Raw genomic sequence first — 17,108 nt, forward strand, 5'->3', positions numbered from 1 at the left:
GATATATAACAATCGGTTTCCCCACACTCCTACTTCATAGTCATGGTAGATGTTCCTGAGTAAAAAAGTATATTGTATTTGTCATGTAAATAGATAACGTACTACACTTTTAATTTTGTCTTTGAACATATCTTTTTTTTTTTTTAATTGAACACATTTAATTGTAATTAATTAATTAATTAATTTAAAAAATACCCGGCATATATACTCATTCTGTCAGTGTCAGTCACCCAAAAAAAAAAAACTTGAAACATCCATAGGTTTATATCCGTACAATTGCGATGCTGGAAAGTGGAAACCCTAACTATATACATACATTTGCTTATATAAATCTCAAATTGCCTTTTCATACTCCTTAGGGTTTGCATTTGCAGTGCGATCAAATTAAAAGAAAAAATGGATCATAAATGTCAAGCAATTGAGTTGGAAAAACAGCTTACAGAAGCTGGCCAACAGCTTTCATTTCCCCCTTCTTCAATCAAACACCTTTTAGACCTTCTTGATGTAAGCAAATTTTCAACCTTTTTTTTACTTAATTTTCAGTTATAATATTTCACTGTAGTTGCATTATGACTTCAAGTTCCCCAATTTAATGGTTCAGGTTGACTGTGGTGTTAATTTAGAGGATATTATTTATTTATTTTATTATATGGAGAATATTGTTTTTTTTTTGTTTTTGTTTTTTGTTTTTTTTAGTATATATCATTTTTTTTATTATTATTTATGAACAGCATTTTATTACTATATATCATTATCATTATGGTTACTTTATGCTGTTTGTTTACAAAAAGATTGTAGAAATATTATAGTTGCAGCTGCCTATTTTATTACTATATGAGCCCTAATTAGAAAGCATTGTTTAGCTATTTTGTTCCATAGACATATACATACTTCAATTTAGTGAAAGGTTAAAAACTTAAAATGAGTTCCAACTACAAGATTAACTTTATTATTATGTTATGAACTTCAAGTACTAAAATGGCCTGTGTCAAAACATATTATTTTATTTGTTAATATGTCAACACATGTGTTTTTACATGTAATGTTAGGGTTTTTAAATCTTCTTTCTTTGGTTTACATTACCACCATGATAATTTTTCCACACAAAATTTGTAACAGAGTTTAGCTCTTAAAACTTTCCACATGAAAACAATATTTGGAATACTTATATTTTGTATGCATGTGTTAAGAGTGGTGATGCATGTTTAACTAATATTTATGTTGATAAAAGTTGCTAAGGGTTTGAACTTTTTGTCTATTTCTAGAAAACCGAGCGACTTTTGACTTGTGTGGTTCAGTTGCCATCTGTATCAATGCAAGGTGCACTCGCTCCTTCGATGGGGACATTAATCGGTGATGAATTAATTAAACATTCAGATACGAATGTTCGAGTATCAGTTGCATCTTGTCTTTCTGAAATTGCGCGAATAACCGCACCAGAACCATCTTATAACGATGAAATTATGAAGGTAATTTAACCATTCCAAAATACTAGTTTTATTTTTTTGACGTCAGGTGTAATAATAATTTAATGGTTTTTGTTCTTTTGTTTCATAGGAAATATTCCAGCTAAATGTGATGGCTTTTGGTGAATTATCGAATATGAGCGGACACAATTATCATAAAGCCATTCGCATTCTCGAGTGTGTTGCTAAAGTTAATTCATTCTTATTGATGCTAGACCTAGACTGTGATGATATGGTCCTTGCTATGTTCAAGCAATTTTTAAGTAAAATTAGGTGAAGTTGTTTATACGGTTTAGATATAATCTTATATATATATTGTGGGCATATGATTGATATATTTGTTAAAAAAAATCATATGGTAACTTGTTTCATAAGAATTATTATGTGAAAATGCAGGTCAAATCACCCTCGCAGAGTATACTCAGACATGGAAACTATCATGACTTTAGTTATTAAAGAAAGTGATAAAATATCAACCGAGCTTCTATCGTTTCTAATTTTGCATGTCAAAAAAGAAAATCAGGTACTTATCTATATTCTAATTTCTTTTTGTCCATAAATATTAGTCCTTAAGTCTCAAGATAACTGTCCAATTTTGACTTTTGATAGTCTTTCTTTTTCAACTTTGACTTTAATATTTTTGTTTGATGAACACATGTTTAAAACTCAGACAGTTCATATAAAATATTTAAAGTCAAAGACAAAAAGGAAAGGCTTTCGAAAGTCAAAATGGGACAGTTATTTTGGGACGGAGGGAGATTATTATAATTCTGATAATATATTTTATTTTCAGAATGTTTCGCCCGTTTCTTGGAAATTGGCAGAGAAGGTCCTGATGAATTGTGTTGATGCACTCAAACCCTACTCTGAAACAATAACGAAACTCATGAAATCTGATCCTGATAGTTATGCTGAAGTAGTCACACTTATATGTCAAAATGCCAATGGAAATGAACACGTGGTCCGTTTATACTTCATATATGTTATTTAATTTAATATTTCTTTTTTAGAAAGTTATACTAATTTCAAAACTCGAATTATAATTGCAGGTAACAAAGTGGACAAAGAGGCGCATTATTAGTTTGGAGAATGGGGGATCTACAGAGAAGCAAAAGTATATCGAGAGTGATCGGTTAAACGGAAAAGAACTAGAAACTCCGAAAAAGGGTCGGCCTAAGAACACGGTACTACTTAAATGTTCACTGATTTCTATAAGTAATAAGTTTATTTCTGTTGTATGGTTGTCTGCTTATGTGGCATTCACTGTCTGCTTAAGTCAGGCCGAGTCGGTCAAAGTCAAAGTTGGTCACTGTTTTAATTTTTCTTAAAATAAGATTTTGTGCCCTACATCTATAATTGAAATATTTATGTTTTATGTTTGATATATTTATGTGTAATATATATCTTTATTTTAAATTTATTTATTACTAAAGTCAGTGTTGAGTTAATATTGATAAATGTATTTTCCTAACACCTAAAACTTTTGTTTTGTACGTCATGTTTACAAGTTCTTGCTCGTTTTGAATTGTTTGTGAACTTTGAATGCCTACACAGGAAAAACCGAAGAAATTGAAGCAAGATTTGGTGGGATCCACGATAAAAGTTTGGTGGCCGTTGGATAACATGTGAGTACCTTTGTACAAATATGTTGTCAAAGTTTGTAATTTTTTGTGTTTGGTATTAATAATAAGTTTCTTTTCGGACAGGTACTATAAAGGTGTTGTTTCATCCTATGATAGTATAACTGACAGATACGAGGTTAAATGATTTTAAGTAGTTTGACATACATATATATATATATATATATTTTTAATACAAGTAATCGCAATAAGTTTGTTGCATTCTATTTTATAATACAGGTTCTATATGCTGATGGTAATGAAGAGCTGCTAGATTTGCATCATGAAAAGTGGATAATACTTGATAATCTGAAAAAATGACCCTTTTGAGACACCATCAAAGAAACGTGTTGCTAAACATGTTCGTGACAAGGTACTACTTAAATGTTCACTAATTTTCATAAACAATAAATTTATTTCAAGATAGCCCAGTGGTTGGGCCCTGAACGTGTTGCTAAAAATACTCGCCTTGCCGGGTAACCGAACAGGGAAAACCTCACAACTCCAATAATTTTGTTTCTCAAGTTTAACTTTTGAAATGTATATAAAGTCGACGTTGGTCAACATCCCTTTTGACCCAGTGTCGACCCCGTTTTGCGTCTTTTTCAACGAGGTTAAGTGTTTGAAATAGCATCAAACATTACCCAAAGAAGTATTGTACATATCAAACATTACCCCGAGAGGTTTTCTCCCGGATCCATTCAGGAATCAAACCCGGTCCGCCTGCTCCTCGGGATGGTTTAAGGATCGGGTTCCTGTAATGTGATTCGGGTTCCTCCCGAAAGCGCGTGCGTGCGTGGCAAGTGAGAGTATTTGATGCCGACTACTTGCCTTTAAAAAAAAACTTAATAGTTTATATTGTATGCATCAAATGTTCAATTATATTTGCTGTATGCATCTCATGACTTCATCAGGTAAGCGACATCTCTGCTTATGTGGCATCCAAATAAGCTGCCACATCATTGGTATACACATACACAATCAGTTTGATAAGGCAGTACAATCTTTTTATGGTGTTTGCTTACTATAGATATAGATATTTTGGTTAATATTGATAAACTTTTGCCAACACTTGAACCCATGGTTGCAACTTGCAAACGGTAGTTGCGGTGGTTTAGTGACTAGCCCGGCCTGTTTCGCCTCGGTCAACGCTAAAAAGTTGGGTCAAATTTCGGAAAAAGTCGGGTCAAGGTTGGTCAACATCGGTCAAAAGTTGACTTTGGCTTTGTTATAGTGTAAAGAAAGATATTCACAAGTTCATGCTCTTTTGAATTGTTTGTGAATGCTTATATACGTAGGAAAAACCGAAGAAGTTGAAGCAAGGTTTGGTAGGATGCATGATAAAAGTTTGGTGGCCGTTGGATAAAATGTGAGTAACTTTATACAAATATATGCGGTCAAATTTTGTAATTTTTTTGTGCTCGGTATTAATAATAAGTTTATTTTCGGACAGGTACTATAAAGGTGTCGTTTCATCTTATGACAGTATAACTGACAGATACGAGGTTAAATGATTTTTAAGTAGTTTGACATAATTTTTTTTTTTTTATACAAGTAATCACAATAACTCAATAAGTTTGTTGCATTCTATTTATAATGCAGGTTCTATATCTTGATGGTTATGAAGAGCTGCTAGATTTGCGTCATGAAAAGTGGATAATACTTGATAATCTGATAAATGACCCTTTTGAGACACCAGACGTTTCATTTGCATCAAAGAAACGTGTTGCTAAACATTTTCGTGGCAAGGTACTACTTAAATAATGTTCATTAATTTCTATAAATAGTAAGTTTATTTCAAGATAGCCCAGTGGTTGGGCCCTGAACGTGTTGCTAAACTCGCCTTGCTGGGTAACCCGAACAGGAAAAACCTCATAAATTCAATAATTTTGTTTCTTAAGTTTAACGTTTGAAATGTATATAAAAAAGTCAACGTTGGCCAACATCCGTTTCTACCCCGTGTCGACCCCGTCTCGCGTCTTTTTCAACCAGGTTAAGTGTTTGAAACATCATCTAACGTTACTCAAAGAAGTATTGTACATATCCAACTTAATAGTTTATATTGTATGCATCAAATGTTCAATTATTTTTGCTGTATGCATCCCATGGGCCATGACTTCATCAGGTAAGCGACATTTCTGCTTATGTGGCATCCAAATAAGCTGCCACATCAGTGGTATACACTATACATACACAATCAGTTTGATAAGACAGTACAAACTTTTTATGGTGTTTGCTTACAATAGATATATGGGTTAATATTGATAAACTTTTGCCAACACTTGAACCCATGGTGACTAGCCCGGCCCGTTTCGCCCAGAAACGTTTAATTAGTCGGTCAACGCTAAAAAGCTGGGTCAAATTTCGGAAAAAGTCGGGTCGGTCAACATTGGTCAAAGTTGACTTTTTGGTCTGGCTTTGTTCTAGTGTAACAAAGAAATTGACAAATTTATGCTCCTTTTGAATTGTCTGTGAATGCGTAAATACACAGAAAACACCGAAGAAATGGAAGCGAGATTTGGTGGGATGCACGATAAAAGTTTGGTGGCCGTTGGATAAAAAGTGAGTACCTTTATACAATTATGCGGTCAAATTTTGTAAATTTTTTGCTCGGTATTAATAATAAGTTTCTTTTTGGACAGGTACTATAAAGGTGTTGTTTCCTCTTATGACGGTATAACTGACAGATACGAGGTTAAATGATTTTAAGTAATCTGACATATATCTTTTTTTTTTTTTAATACAAATAATAATCGCAATAAGTTTGATGCATTCTATCTATAATACAGGTTCTGTATGCTGATGGTGATGAAGAGATGCTAAATTTGCATCATGAGAAATGGATGATACATGATAATCCGAAGATTTACCCGCTTCAATTTCAGACACCAGACGTTTCTTCTGATTTGAAATCAATCGAAGATGTTGAGCGAAACCCGATTGAAGAAATGTCTGGAAATGAGACCGACTGAATCTGGTCATATGACACAAATTGTAGATAGATCCAACTAGTTAGCTGGTGAAATATGGATCGCATTGACTATTAAGTAGAAGATTTTGGGATTAAAAATGCTGACAGGATAGATGAAGATCATTTGTCTCTAAATTTCATGGTCTTGTAATTCTAATCTTTAGTAGTTAAATATGCAATGTAGATTTTAATCTAATGTTAAAAGTAGAGTATTAAAGGATCATAACCATGTTTATTACTGTATTTTTTTTTTTTTTTTGTTTTAGTTTAAAATTTTGTTTTTAGCCAACAAATTGTGGGGTTTGTTGAGCACAATTTGTTGTGTTTGATTGTCTCTCAATGCGTTGAATGTTGAATCGTTAACATTTAATGCATTTGTATGCAATCTCTGAACGCACTTTGTCTCCAAACCAATTAAAAGATGAAAGACTTCAAGGGATTGTCTCCAAACATGGTGGAATTACTAAATCTCCAAATGAACCAAAGGTTGTGACAATGATATATAATCTCTGTTTGGACTACATGTTCGACTGCCAAATATTAAACCATGATATGCATTCGTCCCACAATGAACAAATAGGAATGTTGATGCCGGATCATATACGTAGCTTGCGCCATAAATCAACAACAACATCACACCCGAAAAGGATGTGCTCAAGAGATTCCACTCGCCCATTGCGAATTACACAACTAATATCTTGAATCTCGAGTGCTACTCACGCTGAATATTCCATCGTTCGAAAAATTCCAGTGCCACGAATCAGGAGTATCTGAAAGTGAAACATGACCAATTTCAACAGGCATGTTGTCGAGTAACTTAGTGTTTCTCGATCCGATATCACGCTACCAGGACCATCTCCACGACCCGTTTACAACTCTGTCTGCTAGCTTGCAATCTTTTTGAGTATCCAAATGATATAATCGATTGTATTTTTTTTTCACCCACAACCGACCCAATTATCACCAAAAAAACCAAAGAGCCAATGGCTTGGCGGTATCGAGGTCACCCTTACAACCTTGAGGTTGAGGGTTCGAGTCTTGTTTAGGACATTTCGTGTTGTATATATTCGTGTTAGTATTAGGTGGGTGTGTGAGTTTGCCCTTCAAAAAAAAAAAAAAAAAAAAAATTATCACCCAAAAATAAGTGTTTATACCATCCCCAGTTTTCTGCGCAGCACATTAGGAGGCAAATGGCTAATTTCGATTGACTTGCGAAAAAGTTTGACAATGATATACCACCTGGGCCCCAAATCATAGACCCGTCGATCACAGCTCCTACACTATACACGGAATTCACTATTTCTGCCCATTTTTCTTCTGGATTATCTACATAACGCCAAACCCATTTGAACATAAGTGCATGGTTAAACGCACGTAGGCTGTCAATGTTTAGACCGCCATCATCGAGAGAAGAAAGGGTTTGTTCCCAACTAACCCAAAATGCATTTTCGACTACCTTCCGAAGAACCCCAAAAAAATTTGACCGCAAGGCTTCTAGCTCGTTAATAATACATTCCGGACATTTAAAGCAACAAAAGGAAGTAGATGCCAATACTTCTAAGAACCACTTAATTAGAGTTGAATGACACCCGATTGAGAGGAGATTAGCTTTCCAAATTGAAAGTCGCTTAGAGAAACGATCGATTCAACACCTTCTAGTTGGATTTGCGATTCATATTAACACTCATTAGAAGGCCCAAATGGTTAAACGGAAACGCCCACACATACAACCAGCATCCGGTGCATAATCATCTACATCGGTATCGGTCATACCCAAGCCATACAAATTGGATTGGTTTACATTGATTCTCAATCCCGAAAAAGGATAGAAGTTGTTAAAAACCTATATAATACAACCCAAGTATCCAAGTTGTTTTTGTCCCAATTCGATATGACTATCGCATCATCGGCATAGAGTAATTGTGATAATTTAATACCTTGATAACCAATCGAAGCTCCCTTAATTAAATTACGCAACACATATCAACCAACAACAAATGTAAACTTTCCATAACAATCAAAAAAAGAAATGGACTCAACGGATCACCTTGACAAAGACCCCGTTGAAGCTCAAATTCCCCGGTTGGACTTCCGTTTACAAAAATGGATGTACGAGCCGAATGAAAACACATCATCACCTATTTTCATCAAGTTTTTGCCCAACCCCAATATGTCAAACATATGATCAAGAAAAGACTAATTTACAGTGTCGTAAGCTTTCTCGAAATTAACTTTTAGGACACGTCATACGGATGATATATAATACTTTACTATTAAATTTGTCTTTGAACTAATCTATTTTATTTTATCTTATTTTTTGAATTGAAAAGGTTTAATTTTTATCTATTTAATTTAAAAAAATACCCGGTAAAATATACTCATTCCGTCAGTCACCCAAAATACTTGAAACATCGATAGGTTTTATATCCGTACAATTGGGTTCTGGAAAATTAGGTTTTATAAACTTTTTACCAAAATCCAATTGATTGCGATGCTGAAAACCCTAAACATATACATACATTTGCTTATATAAATCTCAAATTGCGTTATCAAACTCCTTAGGGTTTGCATTTGCAGTGCGATCAAATTAAAAGAAACAATGGATCATAAATGTCAAGTAAATGAGTTGGAAAAACAGCTTAAAGAATCCGGCCAACAGCTTTCATTTCCTCCTTCTTCAATCAAACACCTTTTAGACCTTCGTGATGTAAGCAAATTTTCAACCTTTTTTTACTTAATTTTCAGTAATGAATTTCATTATAGTTGCAATTAAATTGAAAAATCCCAAATTTAATGGTTCATGTTGCTTGTAGTGGTAATTTATAGGATATTATTTCATTACATTATCTTTGCATTGTCATTACATTATTATTATAGTATAGTATACCATATGATTATAGTTACTTTATGTTGCAGCTGCCTATTTTATTACTTGTATATGAACCCTAATTAGAAAGCATTGTTTAGCTATTTGGTTCCATAGACAAATACATACTTCAAATGTAGTGAAAAGTTAAATCGAGATCCAAAAAATTGCGAGAACCACAAGATTAATTTTATTATCATGTGCTATGAACTTCAAATACTGAAATTGCCCGTTACAACACATTTTATTTTAATTTTTTCATATGTCAGCAAATGTGTTTTTACATGTAATGTTAGGGTTTTCAACCATTTTTAGTTTTCATTAGAACTTTTACCATTATTCGGATTTCATCAGATGTGAACGTACCTTAATGTTGTGTTTCTCATGGTTGTCGCCTTTTTTTTTTTTTATCATTTGAAAATCATATTTTTATATATTATGAATGTATGTATGTATATTTTTGTATGTGTTTGTTGAACGGGATAACTAAGCTTTTCTCATTGTATTTGTTTGGTGACTAGCCCTGCCCGTTTTGCCCAGAAACGTTTAATTAGTCGGTCAACGCTAAAAAATTTAAAAGTCAGGTCAAATTTCGGAAAAAGTCGGGTCAAAGTCGGTCAAAAGTTGACTTAGGCTTTGTTCTAGTGTAAACGAAGAAATTGACACGTTCATGCTCCTTTTGAATTTTCTGTGAATGCGTAAATACACAGGAAACACCGAAGAAGCTGAAGCAAGATTTGGTAGGATGCATTATAAAAGTTTGGTGGCCGTTGGATAAAATGTGAGTACCTTTGTACAAATATGCGGTCACATTTTATAATTTTTTGTGCTCGGTATTAATATTTTCTTTTCGGACAGGTACTATACATGTGTTGTTTCATCTTATGACAGTATAACTGACACATACAAGGTTAAATGGTTTTTAGTAATTTGAAATATATATTTTTAATACAAGTAATCGCAATAAGTTTGTTGCATTTTATTTTATAATAATACAGGTTCTATATGCTGATGGTGATGAAGAGCTGCTGAATTTGCATCATGAAAAGTGGATACTACTTGATAATTTGAAAAATGACCCTGTTCAGACACCACCAGACGTTTCATTTGCATCAAAGAACCGTGTTGCTAAAGATTTTGGTGGCAAGGTACTACTTAAATGTTCACTAATTTCTATAAACAATAAGTTTATTTCAAGATAGCTAAGTGGTTGGGCCCGGTTGGGCCCTTAACTCCTTGCAAGAGGTCGCAAATTCAAATCTTGTGGTGGCCAACGACGAATTGGGAAACAGTTACGGACTGTTCCGGATAGACCGCATACATCAGAGTTAAAAACACTCGCCCTGCCGGGTAGCCTGAACATGGAAAACCTCACAACTCCAATAATTTTGTTTCTTAAGTATAATGTTTGAAATGTATATAAAAAGTCAATGTTGGTCAACATCCGTTTCGACCCCGTGTTGATCCCGTCTCGCGTCTTTTTCAAACGGGTTAAGTGTTTGAAATAGCATCAAACATTACCCAAAGAAGTATTGTACATATCCAACTTATTAGTTTATATTGTATGCATCAAATGTTCAATTATTTTTGCTGTATGCATCCCATTACTTCATCAGGTAAGCCATATTTTATTTTCTGCTTATGTGGCATCCAAATAAGCTGCCACATCATTGGTATTCACAATCAAGTTTGATACAACCGTACAAACTTTTTAGCGTGTTTGCTATACCTGGAAAACGGATCAGGTTGGGTCGGTTTGGATAACGGATCAAAATGGTTTTGGGTTGAAATGGGCATGGGTCAAACGGGTAAACATTTTGAACGGTTCGGGTCGGTTGGGTAACATTTCAGAACGGGTAATGGGTCAATAGGTCCAACCATGTCATATACTTATACATTTGATTTTTTACATTTATTATATTGTTCAAGTCATTATTATTTATTATAAATATAAGAGAATATATTAATATACATAATAATTGATATAACCATTAATGCTTTCAAAAATGATTGACGCATGAATCTTGTTATATTCGACTCATTTGACCCATTCACAAGACTCATTTGCCCTGTCTCTATTTATTGAACTTTAGGATTTGATACCCATTAAACGCTTTCCTTTATTTTGTTTAAGATCCAATGGGGTGAAGAAACACTTATTGGACGTTTTTTTTAGGTTTTGGTTTACATTGTCAGACCTAATTTTTTTTCCAGACCCAATTGACCAGAAAGCTTGACCCATTTGACCTAAATTTGAGAGTATGGGTCTCAATTGCCAGATATAGTGTTTGCTTACAATAGATATCTGGGTTAATATTGATAAACTTTTGCCAACACTTGAACGCATGGTTGCAAATGGCGGTTGCGGTGGTTTGGTGACTAGCCCGGCCCGTTTCGCCCTGAAACGTTTAATTAGTTGGTCAACGCTAAAAAGTTTAAAAGTCAGGTCAAATTTTGGAAAAAGTCGGGTCAAAGTCGGTCAAAAGTTGACTTTGGCTTCGTTCTAGTGTAAACGAAGAAATTGACAAGTTCATGCTCCTTTTGAATTTTCCGTGAATGCCTAAATACACAGGAAACACCGAAGAAACTGAAGCAAGATTTGGTAGGATGCAGTATGAAAGTTTGGTGGCCGTTAGATAAAATGTGAGTTCCTTTATACAATTATGCGGTCAAATTTTGTAATCTTACGTGTTCAGTATTGATAAGTTTTCTTTTTTTATCATTTTTTTTTTCCGGACAGGTACCATAAAGGTGTTGTTTCATCTTATGACAGTATAACTGACAGATACAAGGTTAAATGGTTTTTAGTAATTTGAAATATATACTTTTAATACAAGTAATCGCAATAAGTTTGTTGCATTCTATTTATAATACAGGTTCTATATGCTGATGGTGATGAAGAGCTGCTAGATTTGCATCATGAAAAGTGGATAATACTTGATAATTTGAAAAATGACCCTGTTCAGACACCACCAGACGTTTCATTTGCATCAAAGAAACGTGTTGCTGAAAATTTTGGTGGCAAGGTACTACTTAAATGTTCACTAATTTCTATAAACAATAAGTTTAGTTCAGGATAGCCCAGTGGTTGGGCCCGGTTGGGCCCTTAACTCCTTGCAAGAGGTCGTAAATTCAAATCTTGTGGTGGCCAGCGACGAATTGGGAAACAGTTATGGACTTTTCCGGATTGACCACATACATCAGAGTTAAAATCACTCGCCCTGCCTGGTAGCCTGAACATGGAAAACCTCACAACTCCAATAATTTTGTTTCTTAAGTTTAATGTTTGAAATGTATATAAAAAGTCAATGTTGGTCAACATCCGTTTCGACCCCGTGTTGACCCCGTCTCGCGTCTTTTTCAACCGGGTTAAGTGTTTGAAATAGCATCAAACATTACCCAAATAAGTATTGTACATATCCAACTTATTAGTTTATATTGTATGCATCAAATGTTCAATTATTTTTGCTGTATGTATCCCATGAGTTCATCAGGTAAGCGACGTTTCTGCTTATGTGGCATCCAAATAAGCTGCCACATCAGTGGTATTCACAATCAAGTTTGATACAACAGTACAAACTTTTTATCGTGTTTGCTATACCTGGAAAACGGATCAGGTTGAGTCGGTTTGGATAACAGATCAAAATGGTTTTGGGTTGAAATGGGTCATGGGTCAAACGGGTAAACATTTTGAACGGGTCAGGTCGGTTGGGTAACATTTCGGAACGGGTAATGGGTCAATAGGTCCAACCATGTCATATACTTATACATTTGATTTTTTACATAATGGGCAACGGCTCTATTGAGTCGACAGCAATCGTCGATTTATTGACGACTTGACTAACTCTTAGAGCCTGAATAAAATTCCAAGCAGGATTTAAAACCCATGAAAATTTGATCCTACCATTTTCATGGCGTCTATTTTTATTTTTATATTTTTTTTAAAAACTTTTTCCTACTTAAAGGCCGGAGGTCCTCTCGGAAGCAATCTCTTTATCCGTCGAATATAGAGAGGGATGACTTTCTCTACTCTCGAGAGTGTTTCACTCTGGGTGAAGAAATGACTTGTCTTTATTCTCAGATAGGGGAAAGATTGTCTACATATCACCTCCCCCATACACCACTCATGTGGTATTGGGTTTTGTTGTTGTAGTTGTTGTTGATTTGATTTTTTACATTTATTATATTGTTTAAGTCATTATTATTTATTATAAATATAAGAGAATATTAATATACATAATAATTGATATAACCATTAATGCTTTCAAAAATGATTGACGCATGAATCTTGTTATGTTCGACCCATTTCACCCATTCACAAGACTCATTTGCCCTGTCTCTATTTATTGAACTTTAGGATTTGATACCCATTGAACGCTTTCCTTTATTTTGTATAAGATCCAATGGGGGGTGAAGAAACACTTATTGGACATTTTTTTTAAGGTTTGGTTTACATTGTTAGGCCTAATATTTTTCCAGACCCAATTGACTAGAAAGCTTGACCCATTTGACCTAAATTTGAGAGTATGAGTCTCAATTGCCAGATATAGTGTTTGCTTACAATAGATATTTGGGTTAATATTGATAAACTTTTGCCAACACTTGAACGCATGGTTGCAAACGGCGGTTGCGGTGGTTTGGTGACTAGCCCGTCCCGTTTCACCCAGAAACGTTTAATTAGTCGGTCAACGCTAAAAAGTTGAAAATTCAGATCAAATTTCGGAAAAAGTCGGGTCAAAGTCGGTCAAAAGTTGACTTAGGCTTTGTTCTAGTGTAAACGAAGAAATTGACAAGTTCATGTTCCTTTTGAATTTTCTGTGAATGCGTAAATACACAGGAAACACCGAAGAAATGGAAGCAAGATTTGGTGGGATGCACGATAAAAGTTTGGTGGCCGTTGGATAAAATGTGAGTTCCTTTATACAAATATATGCGGTCAAATTTTGTAATCTTACGTGTTCAGTATTGATAAGTTTTTTTATTTATTTAATTTTTTTTTTTTTTTTATTTTTTATTTTTTTCGGACAGGTACCATAAAGGTGTTGTTTCATCTTATGACAGTATAACTGACAGATACAAGGTTAAATGGTTTTTAGTAATTTGAAATATATATTTTTAATACATGTAAATGGCAATAAGTTTGTTGCATTCTACTTATAATACAGGTTCTATATGCTGATGGTGATGAAGAGCTGCTAAATTTGCATCATGAAAAGTGGATAATACTTGATAATTTGAAAAATGACCCTGTTCAGACACCACCAGACGTTTCATTTGCATCAAAGAAACGTGTTGCTAAAGATTTTGGTGGCAAGGTACTACTTAAATGTTCACTAATTTCTATAAACAATAAGTTTATTTTCAAGATAGCCTCGTGGTTGGACCCTGAACGTGTTGCTAAAAATACTCGCCTTGCCGGGTAACTCGAACAGGGAAAACCGCATGACTTCAATAATTTTGTTTCTTAAGTTTGACGTTTGAAATGTATATAAAAAGTCAACGTTGGTCAACATCCGTTTCGACCCCGTGTTGACCCCGTTTCGCATTTTTTTCAACCAGGTTTAAGTGTTTGAAATAGCATCAAACATTACCCAAAGAAGTATTGTACATATCCAACTTAATAGTGTATATTGTATGCATCAAATGTTCAATTAATTATTTTTGCTGTATGCATCCCATGAGTTCATCAGGTAAGCGACGTTTCTGCTTATGTGGCATCCAAATAAGCTGCCACATCAGTGGTATACACAATCAGTTTGATAAGACAGTACAAACTTTTTATGGTGTTTGCTATACCTGGAAAACAGATTAGGTTGGGTCGGTTTGGGTAACGGTCAAAACGGTTTTGAGTTGAAATGGGTCATGGGTCAAACGTGTAAAAAATTTAAACGGGTCGGGTAGGGTCGGGTCGGTTGGGTAACATGTCAAAACGGGTAATGGGTCAAATAGGTCAAACCATATCGTATACTTATACATTTGATTTTTTACGTTTATTATATTGTTTTAGTCATTATCATTTATTATTTATTATTTGTTATAAATATAAGAAAATATTAATATACATAATAATTGATATAACCATTAATGCTTTCATAAATGATTGACGGATGAATCTTGTTATGTTCGCCCCATTTTACCCATTCACAAGACCCATTTGACATGTCTCTATTTGTTGAACTTTAGGATTTGATACCCATTGGACCATTTCTTTTAATTTGTATAAGATCCTATGGGGTGAAGAAACACTTATTGAACATTTTTTTAAGTTTTGGTTTACATTGTGAGGCAATTGTCCAGACCCAATTATTGACCAGAAAGCTTGACCCATTTGACCTAAATTTGAGAGTACGGGTCTCAATTGCCAGGTAGGTATAGTGTTTGCTTACAATAGATATCTGGGTTAATATTGATAAATTTTGCCAACACTTGAACCCATGGTTGCAAACGGCGGTTGCGGTGGTTTGGTGACTAGCCCGGCCCGTTTCGCCCAGAAACGTTTAATTAGTTGGTCAACGCTAAAAAGTCAGGTCAAATTACAGAAAAAGTCGGGTAAAAGTAGGTCTACATCGGTCAAAAGTTGACTTTGGCTTTGTTCTACTGTAAACAAAGAAATTGACAAGTTCATGCTCCTTTTGAATTGTCTGTGAATGCGTAATACATAGGAAACACCGAAGAAATGGAAGCAAGATTTGGTGGGATGCACGATAAAAGTTTGGTGGCCGTTGGATAAAATGTGAGTTCCTTTATACAAATATATGCGGTCAAATTTTGTAATCTTACGTGTTCAGTATTGATAAGTTTTCTTTTTTTTTTTTTTTTTTTTTTTTTTTTTCCGGACAGGTACTATACATGTGTTGTTTCATCTTATGATAGTATGACAGATACAAGGTTAAATGGTTTTTAGTAATTTGAAATATATATTTTTAATACAAGTAAATGGCAATAAGTTTGTTGCATTATATTTATAATACAGGTTCTATATGCTGATGGTGATGAGCTGCTAAATTTGCATCATGAAAAGTGGATAATACTTGATAATTTGAAAAATGACCCTGTTCAGACACCACCAGACGTTTCATTTGCATCAAAGAAACGTGTTGCTAAAGATTTTGGTGGCAAGGTACTACATAAATGTTCACTAATTTCTATAAACAATAAGTTTATTTCAAGATAGCTAAGTGGTTGGGCCCGGTTGTGGGCCCTGTTGGGCCCGGTTGGGCCCTTAACTCCTTGCAAGAGGTCGCAAATTCAAATCTTGTGGTGGCCAGCGACGAATTGGGAAACAGTTACGGACGGTTCCGGATAGACCGCATACATCAGAGTTAAAAACACTCGCCCTGCCGGGTAGGCTGAACATGGAAAACCTCACAACTCCAATAATTTTGTTTCTTGAGTATAATGTTTGAAATGTATATAAAAAGTCAACGTTGGTCAACATCCGTTTCGAACCCGTGTTGACCCCGTCTCGCGTCTTTTTCAAACGGGTTAAGTGTTTGAAATAGCATCAAACATTACCCAAAGAGTATTGTACATATCCAAGTTATTAGTTTATATTGTATGCATCAAATGTTCAATTATTTTTGCTGTATGCATCCCATGACTTCATCAGGTAAGCCATATTTCTGCTTATGTGGCATCCAGATAAGCTGCTACATCATTGGTATTCACAATCAAGTTTGATACAACAGTACAAACTTTTTAACGTGTTTGCTATACCTGGAAAACGGATCAGGTTGGGTCGGTTTGGATAACGGATCAAAACGGTTTTGGGTTGAAATGGGTCATGGGTCAAACGGGTAAAGATTTTGAACGGGTCGGGTCGGTTGGGTAACATTTCGGAATGGGTAATGGGTCAATAGGTCCAACCATGTCATATACTTATACATTTGATTTTTTACATTTATCATATTGTTTAAGTCATTATTGTTAAGGCTATAACCTGCACTTGATCAGAGTAGCAACCCTAATCGACTAGCAATCACACACAATACAGTAGCCGAATATAAACACAGAAAAGAAAATAACGACACAAGAAAATTATAGTGGTTCGGTCTCGATGTGAGACTTAATCCACTTTGGAACTAGAGAGTGATTTTATTATTTTGGAGGTGATACCAAGTACATACAATTGAGATACTATTTATAGACAAAGATTAGAATAAACCCTAGTCTAAATAAACCCTAAA

The 17,108-nt window shown here is 34.5% G+C and overlaps 3 protein-coding genes across 3 annotated transcripts; all 3 read left to right on the forward strand.

The window, feature by feature from the left end:
• Positions 1-396: 396 nt before the first annotated feature.
• On the forward strand, positions 397-3,406 carry LOC139867870 (sister chromatid cohesion protein PDS5 homolog D-like). Its single transcript, XM_071856219.1, has 9 exons — positions 397-504; positions 1,266-1,469; positions 1,558-1,739; positions 1,863-1,989; positions 2,260-2,427; positions 2,516-2,650; positions 3,021-3,091; positions 3,173-3,224; positions 3,326-3,406. Exons 1-9 carry the CDS (start codon positions 397-399, stop codon positions 3,404-3,406), a joined length of 1,128 nt encoding a protein of 375 aa, XP_071712320.1.
• Positions 3,407-4,181: 775 nt separating this feature from the next.
• LOC139867385 (histone-lysine N-methyltransferase ATX2-like) lies at positions 4,182-6,233 on the forward strand. Its single transcript, XM_071855757.1, has 6 exons — positions 4,182-4,454; positions 4,539-4,590; positions 4,688-4,834; positions 5,577-5,647; positions 5,728-5,779; positions 5,875-6,233. Exons 1-6 carry the CDS (start codon positions 4,423-4,425, stop codon positions 6,055-6,057), a joined length of 537 nt encoding a protein of 178 aa, XP_071711858.1. The 5' UTR covers positions 4,182-4,422; the 3' UTR covers positions 6,058-6,233.
• A 2,422-nt stretch (positions 6,234-8,655) lies between these two features.
• LOC139867871 (uncharacterized) lies at positions 8,656-16,722 on the forward strand. Its single transcript, XM_071856220.1, has 15 exons — positions 8,656-8,763; positions 9,633-9,703; positions 9,781-9,832; positions 9,921-10,070; positions 11,495-11,565; positions 11,663-11,714; positions 11,799-11,948; positions 13,760-13,830; positions 13,951-14,002; positions 14,088-14,237; positions 15,585-15,655; positions 15,763-15,775; positions 15,896-16,042; positions 16,093-16,207; positions 16,655-16,722. Exons 1-15 carry the CDS (start codon positions 8,656-8,658, stop codon positions 16,720-16,722), a joined length of 1,341 nt encoding a protein of 446 aa, XP_071712321.1.
• Positions 16,723-17,108: the final 386 nt, after the last annotated feature.

Source organism: Rutidosis leptorrhynchoides, chromosome 9 (genome assembly GCF_046630445.1).
Source record: "Rutidosis leptorrhynchoides isolate AG116_Rl617_1_P2 chromosome 9, CSIRO_AGI_Rlap_v1, whole genome shotgun sequence".
Classification (NCBI taxonomy): Eukaryota; Viridiplantae; Streptophyta; class Magnoliopsida; order Asterales; family Asteraceae; genus Rutidosis; species Rutidosis leptorrhynchoides.